General features: G+C 36.2%; 1 protein-coding gene across 8 annotated transcripts in view; it reads right to left on the bottom strand.

Moving 5' to 3' along the window:
* The window catches only part of TNC (tenascin C), a 223,528-nt gene that overhangs the window by 126,721 nt on the left and 78,423 nt on the right, over window positions 1-18,384 (bottom strand). For all 8 annotated transcript variants that reach the window (XM_044058609.1, XM_044058610.1, XM_044058611.1 and 5 more), the window contains exons 7-8: window positions 16,974-17,243; window positions 15,461-15,646 (exon numbers count right to left, since the gene is read on the bottom strand). In XM_044058609.1, the coding sequence (XP_043914544.1) occupies window positions 15,461-15,646; window positions 16,974-17,243 (456 nt within the window). The remainder of the gene's footprint in view (window positions 1-15,460; window positions 15,647-16,973; window positions 17,244-18,384) is intronic.

Raw genomic sequence — 18,384 nt, 5'->3', positions numbered from 1 at the left:
CTTTGGAGGATTGGGTCTTGGTTTTATTTGGGATTGCATGATCCATGCATTCCTGAAGGTGTTCATAGAATGCATTTATAAAGGATTCACCGGTCTGGGCCGTACTTTCCACACATATGTTGTATCTTCACTTTGTCTTTTTGTTCTTATTCAGTTTTAATTTGATTTAAAAACATAAAGTTTTCTGGTAAAATATCTGTATTCAAAAGTGTCCGCATAATTGTCATGCTTTACATGCTCAGAATATTTATTGACATAGGCATTCAACTGCTCAGAATCCAGAAATCTACCTGGTTCTCCACCTGTGAATCACCATTTTACCACTAGGTGGCAGAAGAACTGACACTTCTTGTTGGATTTGTTTTCTACTTCTAGCTGGACAGCAAAGGGTAATGCTGTTTTTTTTTTTTTTAATTATTTTTATTGATTTTTTTCAGCTAGGGGAAATGCACCTTTAAAACAATAGGTGACATTCAGACAGTCTTTCTGTACTGCCTGCTAACTATAGTATGGAGGGCATATTTGAATAGTACTGACAGATGTACAATTCACAGTTGTATTATGCATGCTTTCTGATTTGTATAGATTTTTTTCCTTTTTCCAGGCAGAGCCAGAAAACAGTCCATGGTGATAAGTGCTTTAACCAAGTCAAGGGAAATGAGATAAAATAACATTAAACAAAATAAAACTGCACATTTGTCAGAATCTGCCTTGGGACACATTGAGTAAAATATATATTATACTCATAATTTTCAGGCTGACAGCCTCTGTGAATGCATGACATGGCACTGTTGCTTTTAGATTGTTAGATGTGTACTTCATTTGCATATATGATAAAAACTGGCTACCTGCTTAAGGTACAGTGGTAGTAGATGGATTCTAAACACTTGGTCTGTATTTCTGTTTGATGACATGGACAAAGAACATTGTAGATCATCAAATTATACAACCTCAGAATAGTTAATATTACCATGCAATACAAGTAGTGTGAGATGGAGAGTTACCCGTTCATAGGTAAGTGCTAGGTTGACTTACCTAGCTCATTTCCCTTTCAAAAGTGAGAAAAAAATCCTTGTCCCTTACATTTGAGAGGTAAACACCTTAACCATTATAACCCCCCCCCCCCAGTACAGCTGTAGTAGACAAGGCTGGATATGGGCTTTACCATAGAAACATGGGCTAGTATGAAGAAACTTGGGGCAAAAATGATGGACCTGGTTTGTTAGTATCGGCAAACATTCTCAGTTCAAAGAAACCAAAAACATTTATTGAGAACAAGCTTTCATATTAAATCGTGCTACATTGGGCTACATATTTGAACTCTGGGTCTGAATTTTCTTGGTGGCAAAAGCCAGGGAAACTTTTTGGTTAGGCTTATATAGGCCTCAGGGCCGAAAGCCTAGTACCTACCTATGGACCTATTTACCCTCTGAAGCTGCCAACATTGTAAAGTGTGGCACGTCTCTGAATTAATTTAATATTCTAAGTTAAGTGGTCTGAATCATGTCATATACCTTTCTGATAAAAACAATCAAACTGTTGCATTTTTTTCTGCAACATAACCATCATAAGCAAGAGAGCAAACTTGAAAACTTGCAAAATAACACCTTCTTGAGTTTACTTATATCTTCAGTTCAAAGATCACTTTTATATTACATGCCCCATGGAGAAAATTTAAAGTGATCACTTAACCTGACATGTCTCCTTAACAGCCATGAAACACACTGCATACAGCAGTCATATTTATGAGGGGTTTATAAGCATAACAGATGTACAACAACTCATTACAGCTTAGCCGAGGCAATAAAATGCTGGCTTAGGCTGCCTGCGGAATGATTTAGAAAGCTTCTTATACAATCTTTTCAGCATAATTTCTGAGTCTGTAACAGAATACTTTGGTCAAATCCGATCCTTTTAACACAAACCTCTTCGAATGTCGATGAACAAATTAGCATAGACATTCAGCTGCCGTGTTAACATCTTTACTTGTAACGGCTCTTACAAAATATTACTTTAAGGAAAACATTCTCAGAAGTGTTAGGGAGATTTGCAGTGCAAGTATTCAATTCAGGAGGCATATGAGGTAGATCACTTTCTGCTTCAGTAATTGTAAGAATTCTGTTTAGCCATCTGCCATTGTTTTACTTCGCTATTAACCTGGAAGCCTTGGTAACATAAATGTTTAAGTTTTATGCACATTAAGTTATTCAGGCATTTGAGGGTAGAGTATATGGGTCACTTTGTTGGAAACGCACTCATTCAGTTCCCATTTTTCCAATAACACTATGACTAAGGAACTAAGGGTACCAAACATCCAAATATATGGAAATTAAGTATTATTATTATTACCTCTGCAATGTGTGCAAATTTGCTGAATTAATACCTGATACAGAAATAACCACTTCATGCTTAAAGTTACTAAATGTAGTATATTGAAATGTAAATTAATTGAAATAAATAAATACTTTTGGAAGAAGAAGATGCTCTTTGCATGCAAAGCTAAGAGTAACTCACTAAATGTGCAGTGTGAAATCCTAGCTCTAGGAATCATTGCGGAATACAAGTTAAAACTTTATCACTGTGTTGCAGTCAATGAAAGAGCAGTTTCCCAGACAATGCATCTGATACTAAAGAGAATATTTACTAGATCACATGAAATTGTTATTTTATACACCTTACTGTTTACGACAAGGATTAAATGTTATGCTGCTTTGTCTTGTCTGAAAACAAACCATGTTGTGCATATCAGGACAGGGCAGTGTTTTTTTATTTTTTTTATTATCATCTATGAGACTACAGGAGCTGGAGTACAAAACTAGATGAATAAACATCCAGAGCTGCTTCTTTTCTCTGTATCCTAAATGTCCTGATAAGAGACCTATATTTAACACAAAAGCACAGGTCTATCCCAAACTTATTTTGAAAACCTATTCTTAGAATACAAGGACTTGTCTTTGTCCAAATGAAAAATAAAGAAGACATAAAAAGTGGGAAAGATATCTTACTCTGTGACTTCTGAAATTATGGAATAAATTAATTACCCTGAAGAAGGTTAACAGCAACATTAAAGGTCATCAAAAGAAATACACTGACCAGTATAAAGGTGATGTAGAATACTAACATGCAACAATGGTGGTTACATTTCCTGTGGAACAGTAGATTGTAAGCTTGCCACCTAATTCTAGGCACCCTGTGGACCTATGAATTTTGCTTCAGCCATGTCACTGTAATCTCGGAGTAAGGCAAAACTTTGTTTCTTTTAAAACTTAAAAACGCTTTAGTACTGTTTTTAATGGTTGCTGATACATTTTTTTTGGTTAAGTGAGTAATCACACTGGACACAAGTGACCCTTGTCTTGGTCAGTCAGTCTGCAAATGGAGTTGGAAGGAATCAAAAGTCTGTACCCTGGACTGCTAGAATCACCTTGTAAAGTTTGTCATTGTGCAGTAAAAGGCTTTCATTTGTAGCAGACCATGGAGATTATCGCCCTTCACTGCTAGTGGACCAGTCTGAGTTAGAATTCTGTACAAAAGACTGTCAGTTAAGAAAGGGTAATAAAGCAGCCTATTTTATTTCCTCCTCATCAAAGGTTACACAGTGAGGACAAAGTTATAGGTAGGTACTACACTAGCTGCACTTGTGGACCATTTTAAGCTGGATCTATTTCAATTGATTAGTGAACGACATTGTCAAAACTCACATGGTCAAAGCCACATGATAGACAATGCAGTTCATCGATCAAGTAAAACACCACAAAACCAATGTTTTTCTGGGGGGGAGTGGCAAGCAACTCTGAGATCATACTACAGTGAGGGAAAGAGAACATTCCTTAATCCCCACTGTACCGTGATCTCATTCAAAGTGGTCAATGAACTGCATTGTCGATCATGTAGTCTTGACCATGTGGGTTTTGACAAAGTCATTTGTTGAGCAAGTGACATACACCCTTTAAGCTTAGCCAATTTCCCTCAGTGAGAATTCAACTCTGTACCACTTGTTTGTGAGGTAAACGCCTTAACTAATATGTCAATTCCACGTGCAAGAATGCTCTCTTTCACATCCCGTACCTATACATTATAATTTAGCAAGGGGAGTAAGGCAGGAGGCAATAAAATATAGTCCTAACTGCAGAAGATTAGCTACAAGCAATGTCCATGATATTATGACTGTGTATCATAAGATAATCCTTCCTCAAAGATGGAGGAACCTTACGGCAGGGTATGTGGATACACTCAAAGAAGATTTTGGAAGCAAGATTGAACTAGGAATAGAAACAAATTTAATTATGGCTGACAGCTGATGAAGCAGTTAGCATCCTGCAAGTGAACTTCTAACATTGCCATAAATGTATTTATAAATGTGAGGGTACAGAAACTTAACTGAAATGATACTTGATTGTTTTTATAAGAAGTAAACTCTGGCCCTTTATTACTTTTTCCTTTCCTCATATCTGTTTATCTACCTCTTGGTATCATTTTTACAGACTAGGATTGGATGTTTTATTTTTTCCTACAAGGGTGATATAGATGGCTTCCTTTATGAACTTCAAGATTTGAAAGTGAGTGTGCAAAATCTACCCCCCCCCCCAAAAAAAAAATAAATAAATAAATGTGATTCATCACAAGCGACAACAAACATCAAAAGTTACTCTAAAACATTTATTTATTTATTTATTGGTAGGAAGTCAACACCCCCCATAGACAAAACAGATGTGGTAGCCTCATCCCACACTTCTGTTACTTATATATACTAACTCTAATATCAGTGTACCTTGTAGAAACAGGAATGTTCCAAGATAAAGCAGCTTTATTGTTAGTATATATTTTTTTGTAATCATATCAAATTCTCACACTTCTGAGGAACAGTTCTGATCCACAAACATACAACTGGAACTCAACTGAAATGTAGTGTACTATGACTGCCCCATTATGATTCCGCAAAATGAAGTGTCAGTAAATATTAAGAAATGCAAAGAGGCCCATTATAGCCCATTATAGCATTTCTCTCAACCTTCCATCTCCAAACAGGAGGACACTACCTTTCATAATGTGTAACAAATGATTCAAATGTAGAACAGTTGCTAATAACGTTGTTTAGGAATCTCACAGCATGGTTGAATTCTATTTCATCATTCTTCAAGAATGCACTTTTTATATATTAATGTGATTGTATATTTTTTATATTAATATTTTTTTTTAATTCTTAACAATGAATATGTGACTGACCCTTTCAGTATGTAGCTCTGTGGAACATGGATTTTTTAACTCATTCAGGCATATAGTCCCTTTTTTGTATACTTCTAATTCACACCCATACCTTCTTATGGCTTGCAGAACTTTTTGGGTCTGGTTAGTAATAGTCAGTATTGGAAAGGTGAAGGCATTATTACCAAAATGACACTAAGACTGTTAGTCTAGGAGAAATTAATCACTGTTTATTACTTATTATTCATATTATCTTACGTTCTCATTTTCAAAACTTTGAGCGCTACGTGCTATTGAGGGGTAAGGTGTAATAGCAATAGTTGGAGTCAGGAAAGCTCCTTGTCAATGTCGATTTATATCACAGTATACCTGATATATTGATAGCTGTTTGTTAGTAATTATAAACATAAAAATAAACAATATTGTCATATGTAGTTAAAACTTCAAAAAAAATGACTTACAAATTGTTGCATGACATCAGGTAAAATGATGTTGACAAAAACATTTTTTTTCAAATTTGCACTGTAATTTGCAAATCTTGAGAGAGATATTCAGTATTATTTATATTGATAATTATATAATTAAGTGTATGTTTTCCTATTTCTGTAAATATTTCAATAAATGTGCACTCATAGAGGAATTTCTTGTCATGTGAAAGCTTACGTACGGGTAAAAAAATGTTATAAAGATATATGTCTAGGTTAGACAGTTTACAATACTGTATGGCAAAGTTTGGAAAAAAAATATATAATTTTGGGTTTGTGTGCATTATAAAATAATATAGTATTTATGGAAATACCATGACTGCACTGACTGTTATCACTGCAAAGAATACTTTTTACTGATAAAATTGCAATTTGTACAGTTTTAATAGCTTTTATTGCTCACAAGTTGTTTCTTCAGACAATTCTCTGGAATGCAAGATGTGCATTGATTGTTACAGGTGTGACATTCCACACCACTTAGGCGTTAATGAGTTAAGATTCAGAATAAGGAACAGTCATCATAATGAGGGGCAGGTGAGGGGTATGTATTGCTGTAGTGTGATGCAGCCCTCTTCAGAGAGATCTTTCAAAAACTCTGTGTTTTTCTAGTCTATTAGCTTATAGTTCTCCACAGCAGTTCCCTTTTTAAACATAGTCTAACCCATCAGATCTCTTCCCCTACTCAGCTAAACACACGTGGTAGGAATACCAAGCCTTAGGATTGGCTAATAGTAAGGAATCCAGCTAATATGTGTTGTGCCGTCTCTCTACCTTCTGCTGTCAGCAGTCAATGCCCTCCCACTCCAGAGCATTAAGCTCTCTGGGTGCACTGTGTTCTGCAAGCCTTGCATACTTGACTTGGAGACTCTCATTAATTCAGACAACAGATAACGTGGACAGACTTCAGTCATATCTCAGTATGGTGTGAGCTGTGATAGTTTTCTTCACTGCTTCTCCATCATTCTGCTACTCATTCATAAGAGCTTTAGCTCACAAGGACCCCATGGAGTATGTGATTATAACCTTAGATGGATTAGTCAGGAATTCAAATCCAATAACAGATTGAAGGAGAAACTTTACAAAGGCTATAGCAGCTTCTGGTTATACAGTACTCATGCATATTATAAGTGTCCCCGTGTCTAAGGTCACTGTGAGAGTGGGTAAAGGAATGTTCTAAATGTCAACAGTAGTAAACATTTTGAACATGTTCTTCTCCTCTGTAAGAATCAGATTACAGCCAGGATTTAACTGCATACTTAAAATATTTAGAAGCACAACCACTGAATGATAAACGTGCCAGCTTTTTATTTTTTTTCAGCAAGTGTTGAAAATAAGGCAATGTTTTCTTTAGTAACACTCATACTACCTGCTGCTAGATTTTATATTATATTCCCGGGTGAAAAATAATGGGATTGCAAAAAAAAAATAATGTTTATCTGCCAGACACAAATAGAAGATGCTGTAGTGATAGCCCAGGAGGTTCCAGAACCAGTATAAAACTACACCAGGTTAAATGATGCTTCTCTGTTGGGTCATAGAGAAGCTCTTGTGGCAAACCAACCCAAGACTTCAAGTCAAAGAAGACAGTAAGAAGAAAGAGAGATGGAGAATCAGAAAGTGAGAGAGACAGACAGACCAGGACAGAAAAGAGCTACAGAGTAGGAGGAGAGTGTGCCTGAGCTTCAGTGAAACGGACTCAAAGAAAAAAACAATTGAATAAATATGTTTTAGCCTTAAGTCTCAAATCTTTGTCCTGACAATTTTGTCTTCCCAGCTTGAGCAAGAAGCCAGAAGAACAGTGCCATCACAAAACAAAAGATTTAGAATATCAGAAGAGATTGCAGGCTAAACCTTATTTATTTGTTTGTTTGTTTCTTTGTTGATTGAGTAGAATACTAATCCTTCTAGGCAATCTTCATGCTTAGTCCAGGGTTTGCAACCAAATTCCAAAGAATAAGAAATTATTTTTTATTACATTTCAAGGTATTTAGAGTGAGTGACATGCATTGTTAAGAGGTAAAGCATTAATATGACATAGATATCACTAAGATTAACCGAAATACTTTTGAGGTAGAACCATCAGCGAATAGCAGATAGCAACAGATAAGATCAAACATTCCAAGCATAAAGGTAAAACATTTCAGACTATATATATTGTATATATTATTACAGATGCTATGAGAAAGCACTCAGATTATAATTATTTATTACGGCATACTGTGAGATGGCACATGAAATAACACTGCTGTCACAGTGAGGTATGGCTATGGGAGAGAAAGCTGTTTCCTCTTGGGATTTATGAGAAGCAAGGAAAATCGAGGGGGAGAAAGCGGGAGAAGAATAATGTCAGGACAGCAGGAATAGGTGGCTGCATGAGTTTGCAGGTAGCTTTGGAGAGAGAAGAGATACAATGGCAGGCAGGTAGTAGGAGTGACTGGGAATGCATCAAATCACCAACATTAATTTTACTGGGAGTAAAATGTTCAAATGCTGCTCAGCAAAACTAACTTCACAGACATTTCAGGGTGTGGGGGTGTAGCACCACATGGGTATTTTGAATGTTTGTTGAAGGTAGTTTTGGAGAGACATATTTGAACTTTTTACCTTCACTTAAGCTACCTAAATGAGGTGACATGATTCCAAGTGACTAATGTAAGTCTATATAAGTTTATCAAGTAAATGATGGAGATGACATGATTCCAAGTGACTAATGTAAGTCTATATGAGTTTATCAAGTGAATGAGGGAGGTGACATGATTCCAAGTGACTAATGTAAGTCTATATGAGTTTATCAAGTGAATGAGGGAGGTGACATGATTCCAAGTGACTAATGTAAGTCTATATGAGTTTATCAAGTGAATGAGGGAGGTGACATGATTCCAAGTGACTAATGTAAGTCTATATGAGTGTATCAAGTGAATGAAGAGGGAAATGTTTTATGAGCTCATGTCTAAATGATGCAGCCATTTTATTTGAAACATTTACACTGGGACTACGTCTTTCAGCTCATTCTTTTCAGATGCAGCTTCTTAAAAGCTTTAAAATTTGATCTTTTAAAAAAAAGTTGTATCGCAGATATCCAATAGATTTAAAAATATACCTACATGACTGCAATACCAGCACAGTAAATAAGTATGCAAGGCTAAAGTAAATGAGATTGCATAATGCAGACTCTTAGGCCATACTTCATGTAGGTGACTGACAAGGAGATGGCAAGACTGCAACAGGACAGATGGACAAGGTGGAATCTGCAAGGCAGCTGGCACCCTGCTGTCTCAAAAAACAGGTAACCCAGGCCTGCACGTTTACACAGAGAGAGGAGCAAGCAATGGTATTGCAAGAAGCACACTTCGAAAAACTAAGTTCAAACTTGTATTCAGAAGAAAATGAGAGAAAAAGAGATCACAGTCCCTGCAATCTAACCTCTGAACATGAAGGCACCCATTCTGTCAGTTCCTGTTAATGGAGTACAAATCTCTTGGCTCCTCTGTACTGGTACTAGTGAGAGAGGTTTATTACACTCATACCATTTATGGATTTCCTAGAATTGCAGAGATCCTGGACCTCACTAGAGGACATTTAGATTGGGGAATCAGTAAAATCATTTCTGCAGATTATTACTGAGAACACAGATGGCTCTAAATGCCACTCTAAAGAATCACTTTCCAAGGGATACTTTGTACTTTTATCAATACTCTGTTATCCCTACCAGGAAAGGTAATCAATTCATTAAACTTTTGCTATTAAATCTACTAGCAGGCTTGTATCCCAGAAGGACTTTCCTAAATTTGAGAGTGAAAGGTTACAGTCATAATTCTCCAACCAAGAGTTAAGGAAGACAGTTACCTTGCTAGTTCAGACAGCAGAACTCAGGGATCGTAATTTGAATACACATATAAAACACTCTTAATGGCTGGAATTGGTACATGAGTATGTAGATTTCCAAAAAGAGACTGTAGTCCATATTTGGTGGTTATTTCTAGATTCAAGTGGTGAAGAAGATGATAAAAAACACTGTGTTTTTAGGAAAGTAACTTGTACTGCAGTCACTACAGGAAGAGGACAACTAAAATTTTGTCCTTTTTTGATGGCATCTTTAATAAAAATGGGGTGCTGGACTAACACTCTGTCATACCTCAATCGTGTATTTAAGACTTTCCATGACATACCTGTTGTTGGATACTTGGGTACTGTCTGCATTTCTCAACTGTTGTAGAACTTCAGCTTACCTGGTTTCATCTAGAAGCTGTTGGAAGTAGTATATAGTCTGACAAAGGCTACAAAAATAGTGAATGCACTGAGAGAGTAGAACAAAGACCCCCATGATTCTTTTACTTGTAGTGAAAAAAATCATTATCAAGCCTAGGACTAGAAAAGTCAGATAATTTCAAGGTATTTTGTTTCACATGAAACAAATTTATTTTAACCTTCTGAACCCAGATGGGCTGTTCCTCCTTTGGTTATAAAAATATAAAATAATTTTATATAGGATTTTCCTGGTATGGGGTCCCATAAGAGGTTATTTGTGAATTATGTGCTATTCCACAAACCTGATGATATATCTAAAGGAAAAATATGTCATTCTGTCAAAATGCTTGTCATTCCCAAACCAAAGGGATGACCGCTGTAAACGTAAATTCAAAACAATATTCATATCTGCAGAACAACAGTGGATGGTCTGAGAAAATGCATCTGCAGTCTGTTGGCTGGTACAGAGGAGAGTACTTCAAGTGTCTGAAGTTCTTCAGAACTCCACTAGGTGATAAAGTAAAATGACAGATAGTAGGCCGAAACAGAAAACAGTACTGATTATTATAACTTGAAAGGTTGACAAAACTGGTAGAGGAGCTCATACTTTTGTCAACAGCCATCTGGCAGCAGCATGACCAAAAAAAAAAAATTACAATTAAATAAAGTCAGTCAGACAGGATAACTTGTAACCTGTGAGTGCTTGAGCAGATAATGCAGTGTGATGGCAGAATAATATAAACTTGCTTTTAGAATGATCTGAAATTAGAAAAAGGTACCTTGGCCATGTTAGCATGATCAAGCTCTAATGGGCAGGGACGACATGCCATTTTTGGTGGATTTAGGTCAGTTATTTGAAGCACAGCAATGAGAAAGGATTATTAGGTGAATATGAATGCTCATTTTAGTATTCCCAGTGACGAACATACTCAGATGTCCATGCGAAGTAAGCACCTTGCATCCATAACTAGTATGATAAACTCCACCTTCCCTACACCACCAAGATTTCCTTTTTTGGATTACATCATTTGCGTATATATCAGGCCATTCAGAAGAGAGTCAACAAGGTACACAAACTAGAAAAGAATTTCTGCACTCCGATGACACAGAGGGAAGAAGCTCTGACTACAATTCAACTGACCCATGGTCAGCTAGTGGCCCTGCTGCAGAAATAAGTAAGCAGGAAGAATGGAAGTTGGTAATCTTTATTGGTGCATCCCTGCTGGAGTGAGTAAGACAGCTCTGGCCTGCCTAACAGATGTTCTGGGTGTAGCACCTGTGGATACTCTGCCTATCAATCATGTACTATTAACTGATGTGCTTCACACTGCAGTGCTGGAGAACATTTCTGAGGAGGCAAGCGTGCTCATCCAGGGATTGTTCAGCTATTGTTGAGTACAGGAATGCACCCAAATGTGGATTAGGAGCTCCATGAGGGAGGCTAAGGTCTACATGACAGCTGACTGACCCACTCCCTACCAACCAAACCTCTAGACTCTGAGTGCAGATGTTTGGTGACTTGTAGAATTAATGAAATGTGATTCTCACCCTATGGAAGGGATGGGTCCAACCTAACTGGGAAGCTAGTGTGGCATTTGGTTCCAGTAGATGTGGGATAGGATATGGGAGCTTGGTGGCCTCACGCCAGGGTCCTGGTCATATCTCTGTGGAAGAAAAATGGGTTGAATGGGCTTTGGAAGCAGGGCAAATGGTTGAAATGAGTGCAAGAGGAAAATAAAAACAGAAAAGCATTGACATACTGTCACAAATAGGTTGTGGACATTTCCACTACAATAAAAAATAATAATAATAATAATAATGAAATAAAGTATAATAGGACATTACAAACAATTATAATAAAATCCAGCTACACATGGCACAACCTTAAGATGGTTATTACTTCTTGACTTAGTAGCTGATGGGGAATGCTTACATATTTGTGTGGGTGTGTGGGAGGGGGGGGGGGCGAGTTTCTAAACATCTGGGAAGATGAATATGTAAAAGCATGACATTTGCCTCCATGCTTCAGAATAGTTATCCAATGTCTTGATGGCTGAGCAATTGGGTTGTCAGCAGCTTATGGTATATCTGTTTTTCAGTAATTATTTAAAGACATTATTTGGGAATATTCTTTTCTGCTTTTGTACATGGGGTTTTATGGACTGTGAGACCTGGATTATAAGTAAAGCTATGTATGCACATGAGAATTGATGTTTTTGAACTGTGGTGCTGGAGAAACCTTTGAGAATTTCCATGGACTGTAAGCAGATCAAATCAGTCCATACTTAAGGTGTGATGTTAGGATATAACAAAGGCAGAACAAGAGGGGGCAGAGGCTAAGATGGATGTGAAAGCATTAATAAAGCAATAAATATGAGCTTGCAAGATCTAAAAGAAACAGTTTTTTTGAGAGAAAAGCTTAGTGTTACAAAGTCCTTAAAGTCACAAAGAGTCGGGCTTGACTAAATAACAAGAACAACTGTTTTTTGGAGTTGAATGACATCCTAAGTGAACTGCACCAGATCCAGAAAGTGAAGGCAATTTTAGATATTGTCTTCCTTTATCTAATGCTTAGCCTGTTGCAATGTAAGTATTACTTGTACACTGAATGATATGCTTATGTATATAGCATACCACTCTCTTTCTATGAGTACACTCAAAAAACAAATTGCAGGAATTCTGGATTTTGTACTAATACCAGGCTTTGGAAGTCCCTGAAGCACATCTTTAGGCTGTCTACCTAAATGAAAGAATCTATTCATTTTGGTGCAAATTGATGGCGGTGCTTTGCAGTCCAGTACCACATAGATATCAGTTTCTTAGCCACTCATAAACTTCATCCTCTCTGTCATACTTTCCAGGAAAAGGACCACAGCTTTGGCTTCCATTGAAAGAATTTCCCACACATAAGGAAGTTAATAAAATGTGAAACACTGTAATGTGTGCAACTGTCCTTATGATAGCCAAGCTTCTCAATTCTCAAAATGAAAACCAAGCAAATATGTGTGTGTATCTGTGTGTGTGTATGTGTGTATGTATGTATATACATATATATATATATATATATATATATATATATATATATATATGGATCTATTTTGAACCATTGAAAAAACACTTAATTGAAACTCACTTAAACGTTCCCACTTCAATGAAACTTCACTTTAACGAAAGCATGGACTGCTGACATCCTTTTCTTGAGAAAGGAACCACTTGGCCACCATGGTGAACTTTGCCATTTCTACAATGAAGTGCGATTTCATTGTTGGAATATTTAAGTAGGGGAGTGTGGGGGGAGAAGCCCCCCTCTTTGGCAGGTTTAGTTTTGTTCCGTGTGGGTTTTTTTCTCATGGTGGCCAAGTGGTTTCTATCTTAGGGAAAGGAAGTTGGCAGTCCGTGCTTTTGTTAATGTGAAGTTTCGCTGAAGTGGGAAGGGGTAAGTGAGTTTCAATTAAGTGTTTTTTTGGGTGGATCAAAGTAGATCCAAATATATATATATATATATATATATATATATATATATATATATATATACACACACACACACACACTCATAATATGTATTTATATTTGTGTCTGTTTGTATTTTCCAAGAAAGAGTCAAAAGAGAAGACACTCTCATTTATTAAGTTCAAAAATAAAGCAAGTAGACACTAGATTTTGATAATTATACTAAATCTCTTCTGAGAGGATATTATGGACTAATAAGGGATTTATTTGGTGTGTTAACAGTAGAGATGAAAAGGTTTTGATCCTCTTATTTACCTCAGTAGTTGAGGCCTGTTATAGAATATTGTGGATCTTTTTGCTATATTATTGTATCACAATTGAAGGAATTGGAATTAATTCAGAAAAAAACATTTACTAGACAAATATCTGGGCTCAGTCATAAGGCACATAGGAAAGATTGGAACATCTGTTGCTATTGTCTACTGGGTACAAAGTTTTATAAGTCAACTTAACTGTGGTTTTCAAATGCTTAAAATGGCATCCTGTATTAGATACTTAATTTTATAATCATGACATCTATACTTGGGATAGCAGTGTGTTTTCTAGGCTACCTAAGGCTGGACCATTACTTGGGTGGCGAAAGCCAGGGAACCTTTTTGGCTAGGCTTACATAGGTCCCAGGGCCAACAGCTTAGTACCTACCTATGAACTAAATAGTTCATATTTTTCAAATAGTTGAGAGATTGTTGAATTATCTAAAGAAACACACACAGCTGAATGTGTGTGTATGTTTATATATATATATATATATATATATATATATATATATATATATATATAATGCATCTCTGTGATTTGATTGAATTTCAGAAACTCGAAGGTCATATCGGCGAGACGATATGATCGAATTTCTTAAAACCCAAAGCTTTTGAATAGAGATCACAGTACAGTGAGGACCGGGGAATTTACCATTTTCCTCAATGTAGTGCGATCTTGGAGTTGGTATATATAATTAGCAGGGGGTGTGGGGAGTAAAACCCTAAAAAAGGAAGAGTTTTGTGGGTTTTTTTATGTTTGAGTTTTCAGAAATTTGATCATATCTTCTCACCAATATGAATTTTAAGTTTCTGAAAACTCAATTAACTGACATAGATCCATGCATTATACATATATATATATATATATATATATATATATATATATATATATATATATATACACATGGTTGAAATTTATAACAGCAAACTTTTTGGGGGGGTGGGAATAAGAGCAAATGTTCTCTACCTACATGTTTCAGCATGTTGACTGCATCATTTAGTAGATGGGCACGAAATTTGCTCTTATCTTGTAGTGCAATCTTGGTGTTGGTATATATAATTAGCAAGAGGCGTGTTTGGTGCAGAGGGCCTGCCTCCCTGCAAAAAGTATTATTTTTATTTTTTGTATTTTCAAGCATTTTAGATTTGATCTAAAATAATCAATATTTGTGTGTTCATTACTTTTCTAGTTTGGTAATTGATGATATAATTGCACACACATATATCTAGCTGTGTATATATATATATATATATATATATATATATATATATACACACACACACACACACACACACACACACACACACACACACATATATATATAGAGAGAGAGAGAGGCACCAGGAGCTTGGAACTTTTTAAGAGGTTAGTACATAAATGGTTCAATGAACAATAGTTATGAATCTGGATTATTTCTTAGCAGCTTCATAAACGGCTGAGTTGACTCTGTACACTTTACAATGAGCACTGAATAAATAATTTTAATTTCTTGTCTTTGTCATTCACATGCTATATAAACACTAGAAAGGAAGTATAAACATTTGATATTTCAGCTGTGTTTGTTAGTGTAACTAATTTTTATGACAATTGATATTTCTCAAACATTTTCTCATTATCCTAACTTATACTGCTAATTTCTTGTTAGTATGGTCCTTTCGCAGTCACTGAACTTTGCAGGAAAACCTTGTCTAAACAGTCATGCATGCCCCACAGTTAGTGCACATTCCACACACATTTATGCAAAGCAGTCTTACCAACGAGAGTAACTTTAGTGGTAGCCTGATTACTCCTTGGCACAATAATCTCAGAATGATCTGCTTTAGAGAGTGGAGCATATCTGACTCGGTAGCTGTCAACGTTAGCTCGGCTGTTCTTCCATTCCAGAGTTATAGTCAAATCTGTTTGAGATACTTTCTTCAGATTTTTGGGTGTGTCAAGCTCTGCAGCAGTATTAAAAAATAGAAATAGAAAAGAAGATATAAGTTAAGGTTTATGTTATAAATTGACAGACTGCTCAGATTTCTGTTAACGATCATTTTCTATGATCTGTACAATAAACAGAAAGCAAATTTTATCTAGGAAGTAAACACTTGCCTCTACTGAATCAGTCAAATGCTAGATAAGGACAGTAGATCTTAGATGAAATAAAAATACATCAATACATGCTAATTATTTTAGTGGCATACATTTTTTTGCCTCCTTCCCCACTATATATATATTTTCAGCTGACCATCTACTTTTTTGCTTCAGTCACTGCAAAGTTTGAGTGTCTCTGGTATTTCTGTGCCTGCCTTATAGGTTTGATAAGGCTGTCTGAAAGGAATACTATGCCATCTTATTTTTAATGTAGTCATGTTTGCAGTGTGCAGCAAGTCTGTACTCTAAACTAATAAATACAAAGCAAATAACTACTACATAAAGATAATGTAAAGAATATGGGTCATCTCTGTTATTCAGTTGTCCATGCAACTTGCTTTAATTTTATGTCCAGATGGAGCTTAAAGGAGAAAGCGAAATCACTAACACATTCTGCACCATACTCTGAAGTTTATTACCTCAGTAATTTAAGTAATGCAGGGCACAAGGCAGGCTGCATAAGGGTATGAGATGACGTTTTTACAACATAAAATGTAAATTAAACAGGCCACATCTTTTCGTGTCAGTCAAAAGTGTTCTGATTTCATAAACCACATCCAGCTGGGTGTTCGTAAATGGGACATCTAATTCAAACGCAAACGTTGCAGTGAAAAAAGATTCCTTTCATTTCTTAATAGGATTAAAAAAATATATGGAAGATAAAGTGTCTGACATAATGAAAAACATAAGATGAAGCATGAAACAGTGCCAAGAGAGGTCATTAGTTCCACTTGTTTTCCTGAGAGCTGTCACTGCCTGTTAAAGTACATAAGTTGTCTTATGGTATTCACTTCTGCAACCCAGTTTGCAGTCTGGTCTGGGTTTAGAACTGAATGGTAATGTGGGGAAAAAATTACCACCACCACCAACTTTCTCAGAAAGACAACAAACCTGAAAGAATTCTTCCCAAATTAACTTAAAATAACTTGCTATGCATATAATGGCTATAGAGCCTGGGTTACTGCAGTTATAAGAAAATAGCTTGGTGATGTATTGAGTGTCACCATCAATGCTGTAGAGCTTTCAGGAGGACTTTTTTTTAGAGGAGCACAGGCACATGAAGGTTAGCTTACATTTATTTTTTATTTTCACATTTCTGTACTCCATCAGATGGTCTGTATGTTATTTTACCTGTAGTGAAAGTTGTAGTCACGGGAACACTTCTCATATCTCCACGTGTAGAAATTAGGGTAACTTCATATTCTGTGTCTGGTTTCAGATTTCCAAGAGACTGCTGGTTGTTATCAGGAGAAACATCCACTGTGGTCCTGTCACTGCTGTCAGCATGAGGTCCATATGTCAGTTTGATGCCATCAATGTCAGCCACCGGTTTGAACCATGTCACAAAAGCTGTGCTGTCTGTAATATCTCTTATACCCACCTGGCTTGGAGCATCAAGCACTGTTTAACAGAGAAAATAATTCACATTTCAGTCTCAACTCAAGAACCAAGCAAAAGGCAATAAATACCCCTGTGGATTAAGTGAGTTACAAAAAATGCATTTCAACAGGTCTTTTACAGTCCTTTTAGCCTCACAGGTCAACAGTTAATGCAATCCACTTTTTAGATTTTGTGCAGTGAACAGTAATGGACATATTTAACATGTTACACTTTCATCTGCCTACCACCTGTTGTTGTTAATTTAGGAAGAGCTAATTTAGCAAACAAAAGCTATTTTCCCACAAATGGCTTAACCAATCCCATTAAAAAAATGAAGAGAAACAAGAGAAATCCTGCTGTGTGGAATGATCATGGCTCTCCTTTAATACAATAATGTTTAAAAGGCTAGTCTAACAGATGCACATGAGCAGAGGCTAAACCATGTAAAAGTGTCTGGATAATGAAGGTCCATTTTGTGTTTTAGGTGTCCTTCCAGAAATTCATAGGGCACTGTACATAGTGATATAAGAATTACTTTCAATGCACAGTGAGCAATAAATTAACAAAATTATCAGATATTATACATGCAAAACCATAGATATGTTCCCCTCATCAAAAAAAAAAAACATGGAGTGATACAGACATGCACGTACCCACACACAGTATATGTTGTAAAGAAATTATTTAAAACTTGGTGAAAAGACGATCTTTTGGTTACCTTGGCAATCAAGCTAGACAAGCCCTTGAAGAATGATGATGGTAGACAGTTAAAATGATCCTGAATATTTTGACTCAAAGAAATTTTAAACATGATTAGAGAATTTCCAGTGGACAGAAAAATATAAGTAATGACAGTAGAAAAAGATAAATCATTTCACTAGCTCATGTTTTATGCATCAGACAAAATAACTACCTGAAAATCAGCAGTGATGGCATATAGAGATGAGAGAGAATGTATAGATAACAGGTTTGTAGGGTAACGGTTCTAAATTCTGAGATTTGTTAATGTGAGTCCCAGAATGACAAGCCTGAATGATCTAAAATGCAGACGTACTAAGACTGCTGTTCCTTAGAATATTTCCTTTTCTCTGAGGTATGGTAATCTCGGCATTGATATTTATAAGTTTGGGGATGTTGGAGGCTTGTCTCCCACATTATGGTG

Source organism: Protopterus annectens, chromosome 16.part0 (genome assembly GCF_019279795.1).
Source record: "Protopterus annectens isolate FY-2018-M chromosome 16.part0, PAN1.0, whole genome shotgun sequence".
Taxonomy (NCBI): domain Eukaryota; kingdom Metazoa; phylum Chordata; order Ceratodontiformes; family Protopteridae; genus Protopterus; species Protopterus annectens.
The sequence above is the reverse complement of the archived record's forward strand: the minus strand, read 5'-3'. Positions and strand labels throughout refer to the sequence as shown.